Source organism: Euprymna scolopes, chromosome 23, assembly GCF_053919585.1.
Source record: "Euprymna scolopes isolate OS-2025 chromosome 23, ASM5391958v1, whole genome shotgun sequence".
NCBI lineage: Eukaryota > Metazoa > Mollusca > Cephalopoda > Sepiida > Sepiolidae > Euprymna > Euprymna scolopes.
Window position 1 is genome coordinate 1987743 of NC_136504.1, and position 23430 is coordinate 2011172.

General features: G+C 31.7%; 1 protein-coding gene across 44 annotated transcripts in view; it reads right to left on the reverse strand.

Moving 5' to 3' along the window:
• The window catches only part of LOC145245733 (CUGBP Elav-like family member 3-A), a 979738-nt gene that overhangs the window by 114440 nt on the left and 841868 nt on the right, over positions 1-23430 (reverse strand). For all 44 annotated transcript variants that reach the window (XM_080107310.1, XM_080107303.1, XM_080107290.1 and 41 more), the window contains one exon: positions 1965-2093. In XM_080107310.1, the coding sequence (XP_079963436.1) occupies positions 1965-2093 (129 nt within the window). The remainder of the gene's footprint in view (positions 1-1964; positions 2094-23430) is intronic.

The following is a 23430-nucleotide window of genomic DNA, read 5'->3' on the forward strand; positions in this document are numbered from 1 at the left end:
ACCCTTCTCTCTAACTAATATTTTACTGTTTTATTGATTTTGTCAATTTTTGTCTTCCAATTTTAATGTTACATTTCAAGCTGCAAGTCTACACACTAGTGCCCTTGCCCAACTGCAAAACTTTATATCAGGTCTTATCAAAGTTGTATAATGAGGCAATAAATAATGATATATATATATATATATATATACTCTTTATTTATTTTTACATAAGCAGTAATATGTTGCTACACAGTCATGAGCATGTTTCAGACAGTTACCAGTAACTAGAGACCTCTTCAAGCGATATAACTTATACGAAAGCAAAGTTTGCAATGAAAATATCAGGTTTTCCTCGTCACAGAAAGTCAATATCAGGAGGTTCCGTCAAATGTTATGAAAAATAAAATTTGGTTGTATGTAAATAAGACTCATATTTGAGTCTGTGTTGAGATATAGAAATGAATGAGAAAGGATGGGGGATTAAAGGTCGAGATAGAGGTAATGGAAGATTAGAAAGACTAGTATTCTGTATGCTATGTGTGTGATGGCCGCTCTAAATCTTAAACATACTAGTTTGTATAGGTTCAATCAGTATTTTTTGGCTCATTTGAAATCACTATCACATATATAAAAAGAGAGATAGAAACAAATTGATGTAAAACAAATACTTAAGTGTATTAAAAGATGCTGTAAATGTTCCAAATATTTGATTTTGTATGTTGACTTGAGAATATGGTTAAAAAAGTAAATGACCTCCCTGACAAAATTGTTTGTGAGATGGGCATATATGCTGATGACACCATGCTCTATAACAGACACGACAGGAAAACAAATGAACACATATCTAAAGAAATGGCAAAAACACTACAGAATGACCTCCGATCTGTAGTAGAATGGGGACAAAAATGGATGGTCACATTCAATGCTGCCAAGATTAAACTTGTTTCCTTCAATAATTAAAAGAAACCTTCTCTACCACCAATAGCAATGCCCAATGACTCTTTATCTGAAAGTACATCTTTTAAACTCCTCGGCCTAACGTTCACAGGAAACATGAGTTGGAACAATTACATTGAGAGTATTGCCAGGACCACTGTGAAGAAAGTAGGCTCTCTCTACCATGCTAGAAAGGTACTAACGCCCAAAAGTATCCTGTACCTCTATAAGGCCACTATTCGCCCATGTATGGAGTACTGTTGTCATATTTGGGCTAGTGCATCTGCTACTAGTCTCTCGCACCTGGACAAGGTTCAAAAGAGAGTTGCCAACCTAAAAGGTTCTGAACTGTCATCTAAGCTTCAGCCTCTGTCCCATCGATGAAATGTTGCATCCCTACCTATTATACAAGTACTTTAACGGTGAATGCTCTGAAGAACTGCAAGCACTTGTATCTCCTCGACGTAAATACCCTCTACAGACCCAACAAGTAGCTAAATCCCACCCTTTCACAGTAGAGATCCCTAGATGTAAGAGAGCCTTCTACTCCAGTAGTTTCTTCCCCAGAACTGCTAGATTTGGAACTCCCTTCTGGGACCCTGCTTCCCCAACTGCACTGACATGCAGAAGTTCAAGTGTAACGTGAACCGACATCTTGCTGCTCAACTCCCTACATAGTACCCCAGTAGCTTATGTTCCTGATAGTAGCCCCCTACATCGAAGTGGCGATGTGCCTTATTTGGGGTGAAAATGTTATAAAAAAGAAATTAGAGAAGTATTAAAAAACAATACAGGAATACATTTAATTGAAAAATCTTATGAATTATTTTCCTTCTAGAGCAAAACTCATATTTTAATATTGCATTTGATAACGTTTTATTATTCAAAAGAAAGGAAAATGGCGCTTGATATTTTATGCATTTTATCATAAAAGAATGCAAGTAGATGTATTGATGTTATAAAATATAAGTTATAAAAGATCTCTTAGTTTTGCTTTTTTTAATACTGAATTTATGAAGCCAATTTTAAGATGAATGCTATCTTACCCTTGCTGTTTCCATTTTGATCTCGCAGAATAGTGCATTCTTCAATCGTTCCATAAGGTTGGAATAACTGTCGAATATCATCTTCTGTTTGTTGTTTGTTGAGCATTCCCACAAACAACTTTCTGTCTTCTGAAATTAAAAAAAAAATTTTTGATTATTTTTTCACGCAACAGAGAGAAACGCAGTGAATTAAATAAAAGTTGCTGATTAATAAGAAGTAATAAAAATGACTGACATTAAAAAATATCTAGCGTTCAGAGCATGACGTGTGGTGGACTCCCCCTCCCCCCAAAAAATGGAACAACAAAATTAAATTCCTTTGATAAAACCAAATTAATAAAATATTATAATGCTATTTTGATGAAATCAAATGTGGTTGATTAATTTTTGATTTACTAATAATCCAATATTTTTATTGAATATCTGGAGTAAAAATAAATTATAAACGATATATATTTTAGATGAGCGTTTTACTTGTTAAATAGTGTTGAAAATGAAAGGCTATATTATTATTTATTTTTTTATAGTGAGTTTGGTGTTCCTGGTTCGAGTTCTTTCATGAGTACTGCACCGCTTTTTCCAATACTTTAATACATCTGTTTAGCTATGAATTAAATAATATGATAGACTAGACTCTTAACCGTCGATTGTGCAACTAGTTTCAGAGAAGAAAAAATTAAAAATAAAACTAGAGTTTATTATCTTATCCCAGCATTCGAAGTTGTCCTGGACATCACCTTGTCACTGAATTAAAGTAAAGCGGAATTAGAAAAGATGAAATTGGAGATTAAGCAACCATTGCTTTACTAGAGATAAGGGTATCCATTTTATTTTGAAACCGAAAGAAGGAATGTCTTTCTGGGGGTTGATGACAACGAATATGTTAATTGGTGAGCATCAATAAAACAATGCCATTGATTGCAAAAGAAAAGAGCAAAAGAGTGAAAAAACACATGTTAATGTCATTTCACTCATTTGTAACCTTCACAAGCCTGTAATATCTTCTTGCTGACACAACATTTTCACTTCGATATTTGCTATTCAGTCTTACTTTGTGGTTTTTACATTTTGTTTCTTTATGACGTTTTACCCTTTTCTTATGCTTCATTGTAAATCATGAAATTTGGGAGAAACAAATTGATGTCAAACGCTACTATAAAACGTTATATACTATAATGAGACATGAATATTGTTATTTGAAAATATTGTTATCATGAAACAATTGGGTAACTACTTTTAGTGAATTCGATGTGGCAATACTGTGAACAAGTCTTCGCACTGAGGGAAAACATTAAAGGGAAATAACTCCTCAAGAATGAAAAAACAAACAAACCATGAAATAAAACTAATGGACAAAAATAAAAGTTTATAATTTAAAAGGAAATTTTCTAAGCATTCTTTCTTCAATATTCCAATATCTTAAAGTGCTTTTGTTATAGTTGTCAAATACACTTCGTCAATTTTAAGATTTACATTGTTTTAAAAGCCTTTTTTTTTTTTTTTTTTTGTGTGCCTTGTCTACATTTCAGGCATTTATCACTTTCTATAGCTGGCATGCAAAACTTAGTTAGTTTGATAAGCAATAAGAAAGAGTAGTTGTGTTACTAATAAAACTCCCATTAGAGCAGATTATATCATTTTATATTTGTTCTAGCTGTGAAAATATCACTCAACGAATTTCTAGCTCCAAAAAAGATGAAGTAAATCTCTTTAGAATAAGTGATGAATTGAAAATATAGTTCTTATTAGAAAGATTTCTTATTTGGAAAAATCTTTTTTCATTTTCTGTAGTGTTCAGAAAATGAAAGAAAGGGAAGCAGAAAGGATGACATTTCTTAAGAACTGAGGCAGATGCTGCTTTTTAAAATGCACACAGACACAAAATAAAACTGGGTTGAGATTCAAGAGGCCGCATGGCTAATGGAATGTGTGCATTCCATCATTATAATAAGGAAATCTATTGATATTCATTTGTACATTGTATTTGCAAACATCACCCTTTCTCAGCAAGAATAGATGGAAATATCTGAGTGGACAAACAAAGAGATAAGCCATCACAACTCCTTCTGTTGGCGATTACAAAATTATTGTAGGCAAGTCACCTTTGAATCTCTAAGCAACCATTTTTATTTTGCTAGGGATTAAGCATGAAGAGAGAAACTAGTCACTCCATTAAATAAATGTTTGAAACATTTGAATGTCACAAAAGAATTCTTTTTAGATAAGATCGACTTCAAGGCTGATTGATTGCTTTTTTAGCATAAATTGTAACGTGTATATTTTTGGTAGTATTACGAACATTTACATCCAGGTTTTCGGCCAAGGATTTTTATCCGAAGCCACCAAAAATCAACAGAGATTAGACCATTACTGCAATGATCCGGTTCCTGTTGATTTTGCGGTGGGAGTTTAGTTCTGTGTAGTTCTAGGAGGTCCACCTTCCCAGGCTTTGCCTTCTCTCTTTGAGAAGCGATTAGTTTATTATAAATCGCCTGAGGCGCCCTCACCGGGGAGTGCCAACGGGACTACCTATGCACTTTTTGTAGGTCAGCGTGCCCCTCCTCTTGGGCGCTTACTTCTCAATCCCACTTACCGACCCTGGTGTCGAAGTTCTAGCAGTGGGAGAGAATTAAACAAGCATCCAGGTTATGGTGGATGTTGGATGATCAGGACAGTCTTTTGCAGGCTTAAGTTTAGAGAATAATATTGATAAAAATAAGTGGAAAGCACATGGTAGTGTTTAAGCAATAATTTATTTCAACCACATTAAGCAACTTCTTCAGACCAAACTATACTTTATCGTTTCATATTTTCCAAGAAGGTGAGATTGTAAATACAGTTAAAATAAGTTATCTCTTAAAAACATTCATGCTGTTTCATGTTTTCTTTCTCTAGAGTTGCCGATTATCAACTAGATGGTTGCAGGTTCAGTTCCTGGCTTGAGATGAGTGCTAATCTAGCAGCTCTAAATAGCTGTGGTACATCGAAACAGTCTGTCTGTGAATGACTATATATAAATCCCTGAAACAATGTTTCCTGGTAGACAACTGATGATCCCTGAAATAACATATGGACTATTGTGAATTCGGGAAAAGAAGTCGATACAGCAATTATTATAGGAAAAAATTGCGATTGCAGGTAATGAAATGACTTACTGACTAAATAGTTTTCCAATGAATGATAAACAAATATAAAATTTAAATAAGTTTTTTATATAGTTTTAAAAGTTGAAAAACTTCCAAAACTATAAGTATATATTTGCATACATTAGTTTGCAGAAGTACTAGCAATGCCCGGGAATAAAAGCGGTCATATATTAGATGGCGAATTCAAAATCACAAGCATCAAGTATTAAACAGATTACTTGCAACATGAAGTTTAAATTTTCTGTAGTTGCTTGCAAAGGCTTCAATAGAATAGAACAAAGTACACTACATGTTTTTCTTGAACTGCACTCTAATCACTGTCTACATACTTCTATCACTTTATGCACTTTATTAAGGTGCATCTATAAGCAAAATTTCATTCTTGTAGCTGTTCATTATATTTGTGTCTTTACAATTATTATGATTATGGAATATTACTATTGTATTTTCTAATTTTGAATTTTTTGTTCTAATTATATATATATTTTTTATTATTATTTGTTATTATTAGTATTAGTAGTACTAGCATAAATTTATGGAGGTGTGTTTTTTCCTATAATAATTGTATATATATGTTTAAATAAGATGATAAATGTTGATGTTTTTTAGTTGACTTCCTTATGTGATGGTGTGAAAGGGCGCTAATGAAAAGACATATTGGAATTATAAAAATTAATAATTCTTAATAGTCTTAGAAACGATCGTATGCCAAATCTTTGTTGATCTTGAATTCTTAGAATTGATACAAATAATGCTATAGATATTTTGCCTTAATTTAATCCCTCTCTCATGCACATGCACACACGCATACACGTGTGTGCATGTGTGCATTTAGGAAGCAAATCGTTATTAATACAAGTTTGATGTAAAGGTATCACAATTTTCTCTTTTTCTTAATATCTCATTTTCTGAACTGCTCGAGCTAGTGTCCTCGTCTCATGTCAATTTGATAGTTGTTTTCTAGTTCATCTTCAGCACATATTGGATGATCTGCACAACTTTGATAGTGTAACCCATTATGGTACTCTCCATCCAGTTTGACTAAAATTAGGAATCCGTATATGTTTACATTCCATTAACACGAGGTGACTAGTACTAAAAACGTAAAATGAGTTTAAATGAATATAATATATTAATAAAGCATAATAAAATGTCAATTATTGAAAATCTTAAATGTTTTATAAATATAAAAATAAAACTACATTGTTGAATCCTAATCTGATCAAATATAAAAAAAAAAAAAACAGAACAAAACAGCATGCTAAAGTTAACCTGAAACACGATTGTAATCGTTTTACAACGCTTGCTCAACATCAGATTAGTAGGAAAATCTGTATTCGTATATGAATATATACCTTTCAGGCACCTAAATTAGCATTGTTAATAGCAAGATTTAATGGTGAAGACTTACTTTTCTACTTCTGTATTTGTAATTATTTTAATTTTATCACTCAGAATCAGTAAGTGTGGGTTAGAGTTACCTGCACAAACTACAACCTTGCTTGGCATGCCAGATCCAAATTCTATTAATTCTATTTGTACTTATACCCATCTCTCCTTTAATACGACAAGACTATGAAGCTTTCATTGGGCAATTCACCTAGGAGAATGAGAATTTACAGCTAGGCAAGTCCACTTGATTAGTGGTAGTTACTATAAAAACTACAATGATATTAGTGTTGACTGATATTTCTCCTCTGTGAGTGACACACTTTTCTTTAATACAATTATAAAAACGGCTTTAGAAACATTTTGTAATGAAAAGTCCCAAGTTGGAAAGATTTCCCAATATACTGATTTTTAAATATAGACATATTTATTATTTTTAGATTTAGAGAAATTGAAATGAAACTAAGGAATGGTCGAAATAAAAATGTTTTCTTGAATTATTCTTTTGAAATTTTGTTAAGTTTTCATTGCTACCGGTCATGGAAAATACTGTTTTTAGTGGTGTTGTTGTTTTTATTCATTTGTGAGATTGGAAAAAAGAGACAAATTTAATTGCCTCTGTTGTAATATTCCCAGCTGATTTCCTAGATATATAGTTTTAGCATCATTTATAAGCCTTTGCTTGACATTAGGGAAATAAAAATGATTGGTCTACTTGTTCACAAAAGATGATCCTCTAGAGGCAACAGGCATTTTGGTTAGAAAGATTCACAAAAGACGGATCTGATTTTGATAAATTCTAATAAAGTTTCCAAACAATATGTGATTTAAAAAGTGTAAATTCAGTTTTGTTTTTTCGGATTAATCTCAATTGGATAAACTAATGCAAACAATGAATCTTAAAGAAGCAGAAAGTCATAAGGTGAGACAAACTAAAGACACTACAAAATGTTAATAAAATAAAGAAAAATATTGTTTATATATTCTAAAATAAATCTGTCTTCCTCTCTATATATGAAATCTGACATCTGTGTATATGTTTGTGGGTTTGTGTGCATTCTCATTGCATTCTGGACTTGAAATATGGTTTACAGATGCACATGAAAAAGGTGCACGAAATGAAGTAAATGCGGATAAGTGTGACTGAGAAGAGTCACTTTAGTGTACTTTATTCAGTTGTATCCAAGTTAGCTGAAACAAATTTCGAGAATTCAAACTTCATACGACTATCACATTATTTAGTGATTGTTATTTCTTATTTTCATTAAGTTTTCCAAACATTCTTAGAGGTTGCACCACTTATAAGATAAACTTCATACAAGATTTTATAATGGAACTGACTACTGACGATCATCCCCTTCATATAGTAGATTTATTTAATACGTTAGGATCACATTAGTCTACAGTAGTGAAATAAGAAACGAATGTGTAGCTCGGGCACGCTGGACACTTTGGCTTGTCATAAACAGAATTTCCAATGTATATACTGTTTTCTTCTTTGAATTTTGGGATATTCTTTTTTTTTTATCAACTAAAAACCTGTTATTAAGCGTCTTACTGGATAAAATTTGAAACTTTTGCCCACTTTTAATGTGTATCAGTTTTGACTTATAAATTTGCTTTAGTTTAGTTTAGGGGTAAGAGTTGGTTGGTTGGTTGTTTTTGTTTTACGGCATATCAACCCTTTTCGGGTTATTTAATGCCGAATTCAAAGATTTTGAAGAAAAAGTTTTTAATAGAATATATTTGTTATTTTCAAGTCGGTTTCTATTTAACCCATAGTTGGAACCCTAACAGGTACTACCACTCCGAATCAGAGTGGACCTGGGAGCAATGGTAATTAAAGGGTGGCTCCACACTCCCCAAAGCCCGCAAGCTGGGGCCTCACCACTGGATATAGTTTAAGGTCATATCCAGGACCTAGGGGTAAGAGTGATAGCCACCTATCAAATGAACTTTTTAATTGAAATGGGTTTTCAAATGCAATTAATGGTAATAAAAGATTTTTTTAGATAAGAATGTACATGTGAAAAATGACTTGCTGAAAAAAAGATTTCAAAAGCCAAATAGAACAGGTACTATATTAGGTTTGTAATTGAATTGTACTAAAAGATTGTTCACTGCAGACAATGCTGCCATCTCTGATGGGTACATCATATCTGACTTATAAGCCAATATATGTCATTGCAAAGAAATCCATAATCTCAACAGAATCCATATTGACTCTGGTCAGTGTTAACTTTAGAGCAATATGGAAAGAAGCCAAACTCTTGGAAGAATACCAACTTATTTCCATTGGTCTGTTTTTCATCAGATTTGACCATATGGAATCATATATGTTATTACTATTATTGATATTATTTTGGTGTCATTCTTGGCATTTTATTATTTATTATTAATGCTATATTGAGTGGAAATATTAATGCAGTTTGGTCTTTTGCAAAAAAAAAATAACAACAATAATAACTAACTGTCAAAAATTTACCACATTTTGAATTTACTAACAAAATATAAAAAAATAGATGACCAGTTGTTTTTCTATCTCATTAGAGCCAAATGAAAGAATAATAAAAATGACTAAAATAACCAAAAATTATATCAATTCTTAAGGACATGTGTCAAAAAACTTTGCAAAAACTGATGAAGGATCATTGTGGACTGAAAGACTTCATGAAACAGTCATTGTTGATTACAAGTATGATTTTAAAACAATTCACTTGAATTGTTGGATTTTATTATCAATGATAATGATAATAAATCGTTGGCATCACGGAAAATGGTTGTGAAGGATGAAAGAGGATAAGAAAACGGAAGTGAGAGAGCATGAAACAAGCATCTACTAGAAAGGTGTAGAGGATACGGAAACCTTGGGAAGACATTGAAACTCCAAAGAAGACCAATCGTCCTTGCCAACAAGAAATCAATGGTTAGCAATTGTTGCGATAATGTAAAATGATTTGTAACAATTATGAAAAGCGACAGAATGTTCTGGAAATCTTGGAAGACTTTATCACTCAGATTCTAAAGAACATCATTGTTTATTGTCGGTCAGCAGTCATTGATAATGATTGCTGTGAAAACTAGTGAGTAAATAATAATAAAAACAATAATAAATGATAATTATTTGATAAAACTGTTTTGTAATTTCTTTTTTATAGACAAGTAAGGGAGAGGAGAAGAAAAAGATGGAGAGATTCTTGAACCATTCAATTGACTGGCTGCTATTTTTTATATGTAAATCTCACCCGTCTTTGAAATGGTCTAAAATTTGAAAAAGTGACCACCACAAAGAAAAATGGTAAAGTTGTAAGATAAGCTGCGAATGTGATTTCCGTAACAAAAACAAAATAAAATCTTTAGTTTTCTTTTATCATCAGTTGTGTCGTCATTTTAAAGCTGTACTCATTTTGTCTGATAATATGTAAGAGAGAAAGAGAAACTGCATAATCTCGAGCTTTCTTTGCTGAAATAGCATATAAACTGTGTTCCGTTTTATCTTGCCATAAGCTTAACAGAATGAAGTATATAAAGCACAAAAACATTTTCTTTTAATAAAAATTATTTAGTTGTTGGAGAAAAACTAATAAGTGTAGTTTAAAACATTTGAGAGAATTTTCAGTCTTCATAAAAGAGAGACCAAAATGTTCTGGGGTCAGCTATATCTTTTTTGATATAAATAACCATTAATGCTAAATTTTTATGGATTTTAAGCTAAAACGAATCGCAATTTTAAATATTGTTAAATAATTGCTATGCCTAGCTATGTTGGAGTATTTTAGCCAACCGGGGTATAAGGAAACTATTCAGTTTTTTGCCTTGTTCATAGCCATATAACTTGATGCAGAATTTCATGAAAAACTAATAAACTAATTTGGACAAAATCAAAAAAACTAAAAGAATAACAGATTAATAAACAGTGACAAAAACATAATCGCTTTCCAATTATATTTTTATGTAAAGCTACGTTTTGCTTTGATCCATTTGTAAATAAGTAAAACGCTAATATTTAATCTCTTTATATTTTAGATTGAAAAAGGTTATTAAATTTGAATTGATAAAACAAAGTGTTGGCTTTTGTTTCTGCATAAAAGCAAGTCTGGAATTAAGCTTAAGTTGCTGACAACAGCTGGAAATCAAGAGAAATGTATTGTTCTGTAAGGACATTAGGTTGACTCACATGAAAGGCTTCTATCACAAACATAATGACAAAATATGCTCAGCCGAACAATAAAACTAATCAATTACAGTATGTCTTCTTTAAAGTTTTCTATTTACTGATTACTTGCATATAAACGGAAAGGTCTGAGAAGTGGAATTTCAACCGATCCTAATTTCAATATTGAGTTGTTGCTTGGCTAAATGTCTTGGTATTTTTACCTTTGCCAATATTAAATTGCTGATGACGAATTTAAGCAGAATCAAAGGAAGATGTGTTTTTGATTTTGTTGTTTTGCTATGGATAAGTTCAAACCAATTTGACAAAAAACACTTTCAGAATGGCATTTCTCATCTTATTTTTACCCTTGTGACATATGGAAATGAAATGAATCAGCTGTATAAATGATGACCTTCAGTTGGACACAGAGGAATGAGAGTTGTTATTCCCAGCGGGAGATCACATGTTCATATGATAAACATAACAAACCAAAAAAATCATCGAATCGATTCAAAAAGGTGTGTAACAAACACAATATGTCAGTAGAAACATAGAGAGAAACCTTATCTGAAATAGGATGTATTTCTACTCTAAATGAGATAAGATTCCCATAATTAAAGGTTTGGAACAATTGAATGAAAGACTGCGCAACCCGATGACAAGATATGTGAACTTTGTCTCAATGTAAAATGCAACTGATCAGAAAATATGTATTTCAATCACACAATCGAACATAAGGTCACTACAATCCTTAGGAAAGAGAGTCTTTTAATGACCACTTGATGTATTAGCAATAACAATTTTAGCGTTTCAATGTCAACTTGTAATTTTTTAATTAACCAAGCAGACATTGTTTGTTTAGTGTAATTTTTGTTTTTCTGAGACTTGTTTGATTATTTTGCCTCCTTTTAATCACACGTGCAAACAATTATTTGCTGCGATGAGTTCAGGTTAAGCAACACACCACATGCCAATCATTTCACTAATCTTTGTTGGATTGAGTTTCAAAAACAAAAGGATGCATTATGGCCTGCATTTATAAATGAAGGCTGGAGAAAATAAAGAAATCATCCTGATAATAAAACAAAACACTTATCTTGATTTAAATTCAATTTAAATATGAAAATTCAGCTTGGGAACATATTAAAATTTATAATTGTTTCCAATGTAAATATTATGTGAAACAAAACAAATGTTTTTCATGTTTTCTTATTAACCACAAACCACATTCTGTTACACACGCACGCACGCACGCACGCACGCACGCACGCACGCACACACACACACAGACAGACAGACAGACAGACACACAGAGCCAAATAATGTTCTTTCATATATTTAATACTTTAATAGAAATAGAAAACAAACTTTGTTCAGTAAAAGAAGAAAGAAATCTAATTGAAAGTTGTGGGTTAACTTTCAAAAGAAACATTTTGATATTTATAAAGAAAACCTTTTTAGAATGAAATGACAAATGCAGACATGAAAAATAAGTGTTAACAATCACAAACTGAACGCGAAGGAAAATTGAAATCAGTGATTGTTCCAATTGACAAGATTTTTGTAGATGATCAACACTTTTAAAGAGCAAAGCAGTTTAACGATATTTTTTAAAAAATCAGTGCGGGTCATTTTGAAGATGCTTATATTTATGTTTATCTCTCTCTCGATATATAAGTTATAAAAATATATGGCAATTAATACCTAGCTCTACCTGTGTATTGAGCAATGTTGAAGTAAATACTGAAAATTTACGCATAACATTATATTTTCGTATATTAATTTATGTGATTTAATGAAGTAGTCATATATATATATATATATATATATATATATATATATATATATATATATATATATATATATATATATATATAAAACGATTCATTTGGCATAATGGTTACCGTGTTCATGTATGTACAAGGAAACTGAGGTTCAATCCTCGGTAGAGTCATAACACAAACTCCCAAAAATAGTACTTTATGCTTTTTTGCTAAACGCTCAGTTGTATAAAGTGCAGATCAAGGGCAAGCGGAGTAATCATGGGAATGGAGTCGTGCCCTTCTCTACATTTCGGTGTAGTAGCCAATGCTAAGGAAGCCTTTGGGTTGCTCCAGACTGCAATTAATCTATTATATCTATATGATAATGTTTGTCCCTCCCTTAGCACAACTATAACATTGTCAATATGCAATGCCAAATCACAAGAATGGAATTCATCTAGCAACCGTGTTCATAATAGTTTGAGTTTGATTTCAAGAGAAAGCTTCAATAGAAAAATGTGAAAATTGTGCAAAACGTCTCAGTCAGGGTACAGGTTTGTAGATGGAAGTCACATTTGTAGCTGATCTTACAATCCTGGCAGTTTTTCTTGTGATAGTCATTCAATACACGGCAAAAACAAAAACGAAACACACAAAAATACTGGACACTGCTTTATAATTTACTAAAACAATTCAACTAAAGACAGCTTTTTGAACTTTAATCCTTATATATTGTAATAAAATCTACAAATATAAAATCTTCCAAATTTATTTAAAGTCTATTAAAAAAAATCGAAACATAAAAAGAGATGAAAACAAAATTTCTCTTATTTTTTTTTTAATAAAAAAGAAAGAAAAAAAAAACCTAGCAGATGCAATGCTCAGTTTGACATGTTTTGAGAGAAAAGAAAGGGATAAAGCACTGGTCCCTTGCTGGACAACGCACTGTTTCTATGGAGACAGAGAAAGAGAAGGCTTTTCTGCTGGAGGCAATAATGAATGAAAAACATCAGCTCCAAAATTGGCCTGACAATAAACCCTAAGTGAAGGTAAGGGTTCACATTCACAGATGGCTAAAAGGCTTATTATGACCTTCTTTTCGTGGCGTTTTCTTTTTGTGTCGATACCTTTTTTTCTTTCTATATGTGTCTGCTGCTTAAGGTTAGTTCAGGGAGGGGAGAACACAAAAGAGATTAAGGCCAACAGCTGTACTTTGTGATACAGTAGATATATTTTGGCTTGTTAACAAGGTTGGGGTTGAGGTAAATAAATTAGTCGATACATTTAGAAGGTTTCAGTTTTAAAATAAAATAAAAAAAAGTTAACCTATTTTTGATGGAAAAACTAAAACTTTATTGCATAAAACAACAACAACAACAAAAAACAAACAAAGAAACAAAGTAACTATCTAAAGTTATGTTTGTGTCCTATACTTCATAATAAAAAAAAATGCCTTCAGATTTCTGAAACTAACTCCGTTTCACAATGCCAGCAAAACTAAAATTCAAAAGAAAACAACAAATTCATTCTGCAGATGTGTTCATTTAATCTACACATTTAGCGATGAAAATTCAATTTTTTTTACCAAAAGACCATAATCATTTTATCAATATATTTCAGACAATCGCATATCTAGTCAAACTGCAATGTTAAGAGAAGTCGATGTTATTATTGCGATAAAGTTAAATGTGATAGAATATCAACTCTTGTCTATATATTTGTTTGGAATCGGTTCTGTTTCAGTTTCGAGAAGATCATCATCCTCATCAGTTTAATGTCGATTTTACATGCTGACATGTGTTATATGTATGAATCAGCAAGTTACAATTTCTAATTAGCTTCATTCAGATGTTGACATTAGTTTTTTCAGCTCTGTTTTAGAATCACGAAGAGGATCGTGTGAAGGTTGTTAACATCCACAGTGAAAATGACGCAATACCTATGACAGAGCTGTTGTTAATCACTGCACTACTGTCACTTATTTGTTTCAAACATTAACAAAATATGCTCTTCTTTTTTGCATGTCTCGCGTTAAACTGATCTTCAGGCAAAATAACATTTCTTGTTATGATGCGAGATGAGACTCATCAATGTCACATATCTCAATCCATGTATATATTGTATTAATGTATTCACTAGCAGGACCTGTGGAAATTCCACTGGGGACTCATTCATATGTAATATATTGATGTTGGCATTCTGTAGTTGTTCAGTGTAAATGGAGACGCTCTGATATTATTGTAGCTTTTTTGTTAAAACTGCAAAAGTGTTTATCTAAGCTAGAACGAACACCCGGCAAAGTCCACTCGCAAAGTACGCTTAAATGTGATATTTTAATTCTTGCAGATTTCGTATATATTATTAGAGAGTTAATTTTCTATCGATTGTTATATATTATAAAGTAGCGATTTCCAAAAATAAAAGTACATATATATTCATATGACTTGCGTGCATTAGCTTAAATCGAAACTGAAATAAAAACTTATGAAATATATATATATATATATATATATATATATATATATATATATATATATATATAAACTTCAGTTCCTTCAGTCATAATCGAAACCGAAACCAAAACTTATGAAGAGCTTGATAAAATTATTTGTATATAAAACAAAAAGAGATGACTTAAGTGCCATCAGCTATAATCGAAACCGAAACAAAAACTTATGAAGAATTCTTGGTAAAATTATTTATGACAAAAAATGGAAGTACATAATTAAATGACCCGGATTTAAGTGTTACACACAAAGGAACACACACGCTATCATATTAATATATAGATTATATTAATATGACGTCAATAATAATGATAATTTACAACAATTTTTTTATTTAATCTGAAATCTATACTTTTTGTAATGAACTGTTTTTTTCTGTTTTATAACATTTCATATCTTTAGTTTATTTTTCATCATCATAGAACGTTGTATTTTGGATTTTGAGAATTTTTTTCTGTAGGATTAAAAGTTTTTGATATTGAACCTTTTCTTATTTAATACAGGATGCTAATGGAAGTAAGTTTGTTTCATAACCACTTTGGTTTTATGAGTTGAACGTTATCGCTATTGATAAGAACAAAGTTTTGACAGTTGGAAGCAGAAAGATTAAATCATTAGAAGACTTGAGCATAGCATTTTTAAAACAACATGATTCATTGAACAAATATTTTTTTACTCCAAAAGAACGTTTTCCCCTAAAAACAAATGTGCACATGAACATGCTTCCGATTTATCCAACAGTACTCATGCCTTAAATGATTTATTTAAATAGGGTTTACTTGTACTGAGATAGAAATTGTCACTAGTTCATAGAAAATTAAATATAGCATCAAACATTTCTAATTATACTCGATGACTTAAACAAAAACATGGATTTAATCCTTTGCAAGGAAGGACCAACAGACGTGCAGCAGTACCATCGATACAAATTGCAGGTAGACTGCTTTGATTCGCAATACTGAAACCCTATTTGGAACAGTCACTCTTCAGACAGTATTCATAGAAGGACCGTTCCATTTTCGATGGCAGTTACTAAACATAGCGATTAATATGTACATTATCAAATTTTCCCAGTGTATAATACCCTTAGTATTAGAAGGTGCAACCTATGCATATCACTGAAAGAAGTAACGTTGAGTGCAGTGTATGTGGATGTGCCATCTTATGGAGATGGCGTACTGTCATCATATGCTGATGTTTATCTCCCTCCCATGGTGAAAAGATGTGACACTAGGATTTAAAAAGTCAGTGTCCTAGAGGAAGAGCACTATGGCCTGCTAAATATGCCATCACAGCCCGTTTGCATTCTGTGGTAGGGGCTCCTCAGGTGATTAGCAGTAAACTAGTCCCTTCTTAAAAGGTAGGAAGGCAAAATCTGGGATGGTGGACCATCTAGAATTGTACCGGACTATACCTTAGGCAACAGAGACCAGGCCAACTTAACAATAACCTAGTAACTATGGTGTTTTACTAATACAATATGCTGTAATAAATTGAATTCAAAGAGTTTATGTAACTGTTAGACATTAATTCTCTGCAAGAGAACATTAAGTTCCTATAATTCACATTGAAAAGACTGTCATGTACAACTGACCTTGTCTTTTCCATTTCTTGAGTATATGTCTTGCCACAAATTTTAAAAGAGTAATTTCACGAATATGAAAAAGACTTTGCTGTCCCCAACAATAAGAAACTCTTCATATTTCCATTCAATGGAAACTCCTATTTTTTTGTGTGTGGAGATTTCGTAAAAATGAGTTGTTTTTTTTTTTTAAATACATATCTGTATGATCAGCACTGATTTGATCAGCATGTGATTAATTGATAGGTCGACCAAGATTAATTGGCCCATTGCAGTCTGGGTTAGCATGCAAATCAATTTGTATATGACACACACAGAATTGGAATGTCTTTCTAAATTGATAATGTTTAAAGAACCTATGCAATTTGTATGGACAATTGTTATGAATTAATTCTGTGTGAAAACATCTTCGCATGCTTCTGATTTCCTTACTTCCTTTGAAGTAAAAAAAAAATGTGACATGCTTTTTTTTTTAAAAATTCCCAACTTATCTACATTATTTATAATTGAATTCACTTGAAGGAAAAAGAAATCGCCTTGTTTACAAACAATACTAACATTTCAGCTGCTAAAATTGTTAACATTCGCTTGAATATATATTGAATTACCTGCCTCCCCACTAGTGTGTCATGCAAATATAATTATTTATTTATACATATAGATATTGAAACAGATAATGATTTGTGGTTGATCTTTATAATAGTCAATACATCTCAAGATGGCATACTGTGGCCACATCTGAAGACGTATCACTCAGAGCATCCTTTCCTGCCTTGACAAAGTACAAAACCGACTTCAAAATCTAGTGAGGGTACTCTCTTCTCATAACTACAACCGCTTTCTCTAATCTATTGTTATTTTCACAGTAGCTGTTCGACTGAGCTCCAATCTATGGTTCCTTCTGTAAAACAATCACAACAAAAACTCGTTTTCTACAACCACTGTAAATAACTTTCCCTTCTTCCTTATTGAACTTTAATGAGTTTATTTCCAAGAACTATCCGTGTTTTCAAGTCCAATGTTAAATTATTACTGAGCCATCCTCTTAATCAAAATCTGCCCAGTTTCAACCATCGTTACCAATTATCATGGTGTTGTCTCATCATCTAGCTGACGAACTCATTAACCCTTATCCTTGAGTAGCCTTTGAACCTTGATAAGCGTTGATTTGTTAGTACATAAAAATTATTGTTCTTTATATTAAGAACTAATATTTGTTTAGAAACACAACCAGACAAGAATGTATAAAATAGACAAGCAAAGAATATCTGTTTTCACGTGTTTCATGTCAAAGGTCAACAGGATTTTACATTCATATTTTTTTATTTGATTTGTGACGTCTTTTTAATTTTATAAAACGTCCCCATTTAGTTTGAATTATTTTATTTTTCATACGCGAAAAAGCGACACTGCTCAAACGATATACTTGTTTTTATCAATAGATCAACCAATTTTTGCAGACATTTCCAAATTCTTTTTTCAATTTTTTTTAGAGACTTTAATCAATCTTTTCTCATATTATTGGTGTTATTCATTTCTTGAATATTAAACAAATATATATATTTTTAATTCAGTTGTTTGTTTTTACTTTACAAAATTTTGAATGAAAAATGAAAAGTAAATGTTTATTTTTTATTAAAAAGAAAAAGACTGAAAATATTTTATTTTCGAATTTGATTTGTAAATATGAAACATTTTTTTTTTTATTATTTCTTGATTATTATTAATTATATTATTATTGTTATCAATCTTTATTATTGTTGTTGTTGTTGTTATGTCTGCGCGAGTATAAATAGGACCTGCTCGGTTGAGGCGGGAACTCTTCAATCTACAGCAAACCTGACGACAAAGATGTGAAAATTTAGCAAAACTTCGAATTAACACCAATAATAACAAAAAAGATATTCGAATTCAACAACAATACGAGTAACAAATTTTGAAAATAAATTATTTCGAAAGAAATGGCTCTTCCAATACCAATAATAGAGCCCCTGGACTGTGATGACTTCAATCAAGAGTTGGCATGGAGAGAATGGGGTGAATATATCGCGCGTTTACAGCATTTGATATAACAGATGAAAAATGACAAGTTTCATTCTTTTGATTTTATGGGGGAAAGAAACTGAAAAGGTGTATGCCAAACCTTAACACCAGAGATACCACCGGGCCAAGTAGAGCCTACATACAGAACAATAAAAATAGCATTGAACGAATATTTCATCCAGAAAACAAATAAAGTCTTCGAAAGACATAAATTCAAAATACTTAATTAAAAAAACAAAACAAAAAAAATAAAAAAAAAGTCAACACACGATTGTGTCACCCGTCTACGCATAAAAGGAGCAAAGTGCAATTTTGGTGAATACAACCTGGACAAAACTATAGTGGACTAATTAATAGAAAATGTTTTCCAAGTCAATTACACAGTGTTTATTTGAAAGAAACTGATTTAACAATAGAGGAAGCACTTGAAAGAGTATTCATATGTGAATCCACTTAAACACAAGCTAAGTAAATAGAAGAGAATGAAAGAGAGTGCTCAGAGACCCACAAAATTAAAATCAATTACAAACAACAAAAACGACGATATAACAATATAGGAAACAATCCAGAGAAACAATCCATTAAAAACAGTAAAAAAAAAAAATGCTACGGGTGTAATGACTCCAATCCCAGTCAGACAAAATGCCTAGCATTTGAGAAAAAATGTAACTACTGAAATAAATCACTTTTAAAAAACATACTTAAAATAAGGAACAATGGTAAAGGGAAAAGGAAGTTGTGAAGCCGTCAGAATTATGTCCAACCAGTATCAACGAATCCAAATAACTCAGATATTCGTTTTTCAGGTGAAACATATTCATTCAGCAGATAGCGAAATTATCCGTATTGACAATGTACCAATCGGAATATTAATAGATTCTGGAGTAGGCATCAACTTTACTGATGGAAAAACGTTTAAAGAAATCTTTAAACTACGTCAAAACTTAAAATTAAAAGTAATTGTAAACTAAAAGCCTATGGGCATATTCCAATACTACTTAGAGGAGGATTTTTTGCAATGTTGATGAATGTTCTCAGAAGAGGAACCCACAAAGTATTCATTACAAAGATATATCAAGGTGGTAACATATTAAGTAAGCCGGCCAGTATCAAACTTGAGTTTATCACCATCCACAGGTGAAATCGGTTACAACAAAAACTCTGGAAATCAACAAAAGAATTCTAGATCGATCGACACCTACCCGTGTTGGAATGGGTAGGAAGAATGAAAAATTTCAAACTCGAAATTAGATTAGACAATGTTATATCTGTTGCACAACCGCTAAGATGAACACCATTTCATATCCATCCAGCAGTAGAAGGAAAAGATCAAGGAAATGCTAGAATATGATATCGAAAGAGTGGAAGGGCCCATTCCGTGGGTCTCGCCGTTAGTGGCAGTACTGAAACCAAACAGAGAAATTAGAATATGTGCTGATCTACAAATAAAGCAGTTAAACGCACTCGCTATCAAATATCAACAGCTGAACATTTACTGAAACTGGCAAAACAAACGTTTTCTCAAAAATCGATCTAAACTCTTATCATCACCAAATAAAACTGGATCCGGAATCTAAAGACATCACTACGTTTTCATGCAACTCTGGAATTTACAAATATAAAGTACAGGTTATTGACATTACATCCGCAGCTGAAAAAAGGCAACGATTGCTTCAACAAATCTTTCAGAAAATCCCTAACTGCTGCAAGGGGGTAAGCGACATTCAAATCTGGGGCAAAGACACAAGAGAACATAACAAAACTAAATATGGTATTAGGCACATTGAAAGAAAACAACCATATTCCATGGTGAAGAAATCGAATCCCATGGTTTTATAGTATCCAATACAAGGACCAGGCAGAGTGACTGGAAAATAAAAGTAATTAGAAATCTCCAAAACGCTGAAAATGTCCTGGTTATATATATATGTAGTTTCTTAGGTCTAATCAGTTATCTTGCAAAGTTTATTTCACAACATGCAACACTCAGCGAACCGTTAAAAAAGTTAACGTGAACACACATGGAATGGTGGTGAATGGAGGAAGAAGAATCTTATTTTCTTCTGCTGAAGAATGCAGTCATTCAAAGCAAAGCACTCATGCACTTTGATCCAAAACTGCAAACATCTGTCATAGTAGTTGCCAGTCTCTTGGGATTAGGAGCAATACTGTGCTAAAACAAATGCGAATGTTGGTATTGTCAATTAGAAAAAGACGTCCTAACAATTGTCTGGGCTTGCAAACAATTCCACTTTTATCTTTATGGAAAGAATTTTTTTATAATGACCGACCGTCAAGCATTAACAACTATTTCAATCCTAAATGTAATCCCTTCCACGCGAATTTTGTAATGGATTTTACATCTACAACAATATGATTATACAATAACACATTAACGGTAAAGATAACCCATCGGATATACTTCCTTGGCAACCTTTGGAGTATCAAAACTAATCTCACCCAAAAATAGAGATTGTCGAAGGATTTATTAACATGATTGTAGCTCACAGCATTCCAAAATCAATCACCTTATTGAAAATAATGGAGGAATCTCAGCAGGATCCAACCTTCATACCAGTGAAAAACAATAAGACAACTGAAGTTAACAGGATCTTTTAAACATGGCAGGAATGAACTACTGACAATAAAACAAGGCTTAGTCATATGTAAAATCAAAATCATCATTTCCAAAAACTTACAGAAATGAATCCTGAAATTGCGGCATAAGATGTATATGGGGATCATGAAAACAAAAGCCTTACTCAGAACTAAGGTTTGGTAATGCAATAGAAGCTGCTATAAGCTGATGTATCCCTTGCACAACATTAGACTTAAAGGAAAGCGACTGTCTGATGCATATGGTCGAAATAAAACGTTCCGGGGAAATACTCCACATAGATATCTGTTGCCCTTTCCCTAGTAGAATTATGTAATCAGAATAATCAATGTGGGATCAAGATGTCCTAAGGCATTTATTACCATTTCCATCAGGGCTGATTCGATCATATTGACAATCTAAAGGTGTTTCTATACACATGGCATTCCAGCGATTATCACGTCAAATAATAAACCTCAGTTCATATCATCACAGTTTAAGCACTTCTACAAAGAATGGGGTATCCAGCACTGAAAGGCAACCTCTTATCATCCCCAAGCTAATGGAGAGATTAAGCAGTTCTTAGCAACCATATTAAAAACCATTCGGGCAATGAACATAGAAGGAAAAGATTGAGGAAAATATTTAGGAAAATTTCTAATGTATTACTGAAATAATCCCCATGCCATGGTGGGAGAAACTCCAGCTAAGCTACTAATAGATTGGAAAGTAAATATCAACATACCAGAATTACAAAAGAGACCTGAAACCTAAGCTTGGAGAACAGCACGGCAAAAAGACAAAAAAGAAAAAGACAAATTGAAAATTTACCACCCTACACCATGGAGAGAAAAGTGGATGTCTGATTGGTATTTCCCCATCTCGGTCTTTCTGTTGTCCTTTAACCTTCATAATAATTTTGTATTCTGCCAGTCGAGGATGCCTATGTATCTGATGTTTTTTTGTTTTTGCATGGAGTTAGTTTAATGAATTTCTGTCAGTTTTCACTTTGACTCGTATGATATTATTTCTATATGATTTCTTTTTCTATTTAAAATTGTCGCAGGTTCGTTTCTATTGGTCAGGTTGGTTGCTTTCTGCATCATTCCAATTTCATGTGGTTTTTCCACGTTTTCAGGATTGTTCGCAATACTCATACAATTATTGGTATTTTCTTCATGTTTTGCATTGCCTTCAGTTCTCTGTCAAGTCCCATGTACTGCTGCCACCTTGGTTTTCATCTTGCAAACTGCTAGGGCCACAAAATTTACCATTTGACATTATTATCTTGTCTAGTCTCCTTGCTTGGATGACTTCATTTGCTTTTACATCCACATTCCAGAGATTTTTGTGATTTTAATTTTCCGATACTGTTTTTAGTTTTTGTGTCTGTATTATTTGCCTACATGTTCAAATTGCAAATGTTTGCATAGTTCCCTGTAAACAGCCTTTCTCACACAGTCGTGTCTGTGTCTGTATTTCTTTTGGGCTAGTTTGTTATATGATTTACCGTTTCATTACTTTGTAGACAAAGAGTTTACATTTATTGTTTTCTTGTGTTTTGTCTATCCTAGCTTTGATATTGTTTATTCTGATGTGTTGTTCTGTGCGCCTGTCAGTAGCGATTCCATTTCTCCGTTTAACTGACATTTTCATAGCCATGCCCAGCTGTTTTCTCTTTTTCTTTTTCATGAATTCTTCATTTACAAGTTGCTTTTCTTCCCATTTTTCTTTTCTTGTCTTTTACTTTTCAGTTTCAAGCCTCTCTGTATTTTTCATTTTTCCGATGTCGCTTGCCACAGTGTTCTCGGTTATGTATTTTTCCATTTTTTGTGTCATTCAAGTTTTTATTCATTATTATTATTATTATTAATACTATTTATTATTATTATTATTAATACTATTTATTATTATTATTATTATTAATACTATTTATTATTATTATTATTAATACTATTTATTATTATTATTATTATTATTATTGTTATTATTATTATTATTATTATTATTATTAATACTATTTATTATTATTATTATTAATACTATTTATTATTATTATTATTGTTATTATTATTGTTATTATTAATACTATTTATTATTATTATTATTATTGTTATTATTATTATTAATATTATTATTGTTATTATTATTATTATTGTTATTAATACTATTTATTATTATTATTATTATTATTGTTATTATTATTAATACTATTTATTATTATTATTATTATTGTTATTATTATTATTATTATTAATACTATTTATTATTATTATTATTATTA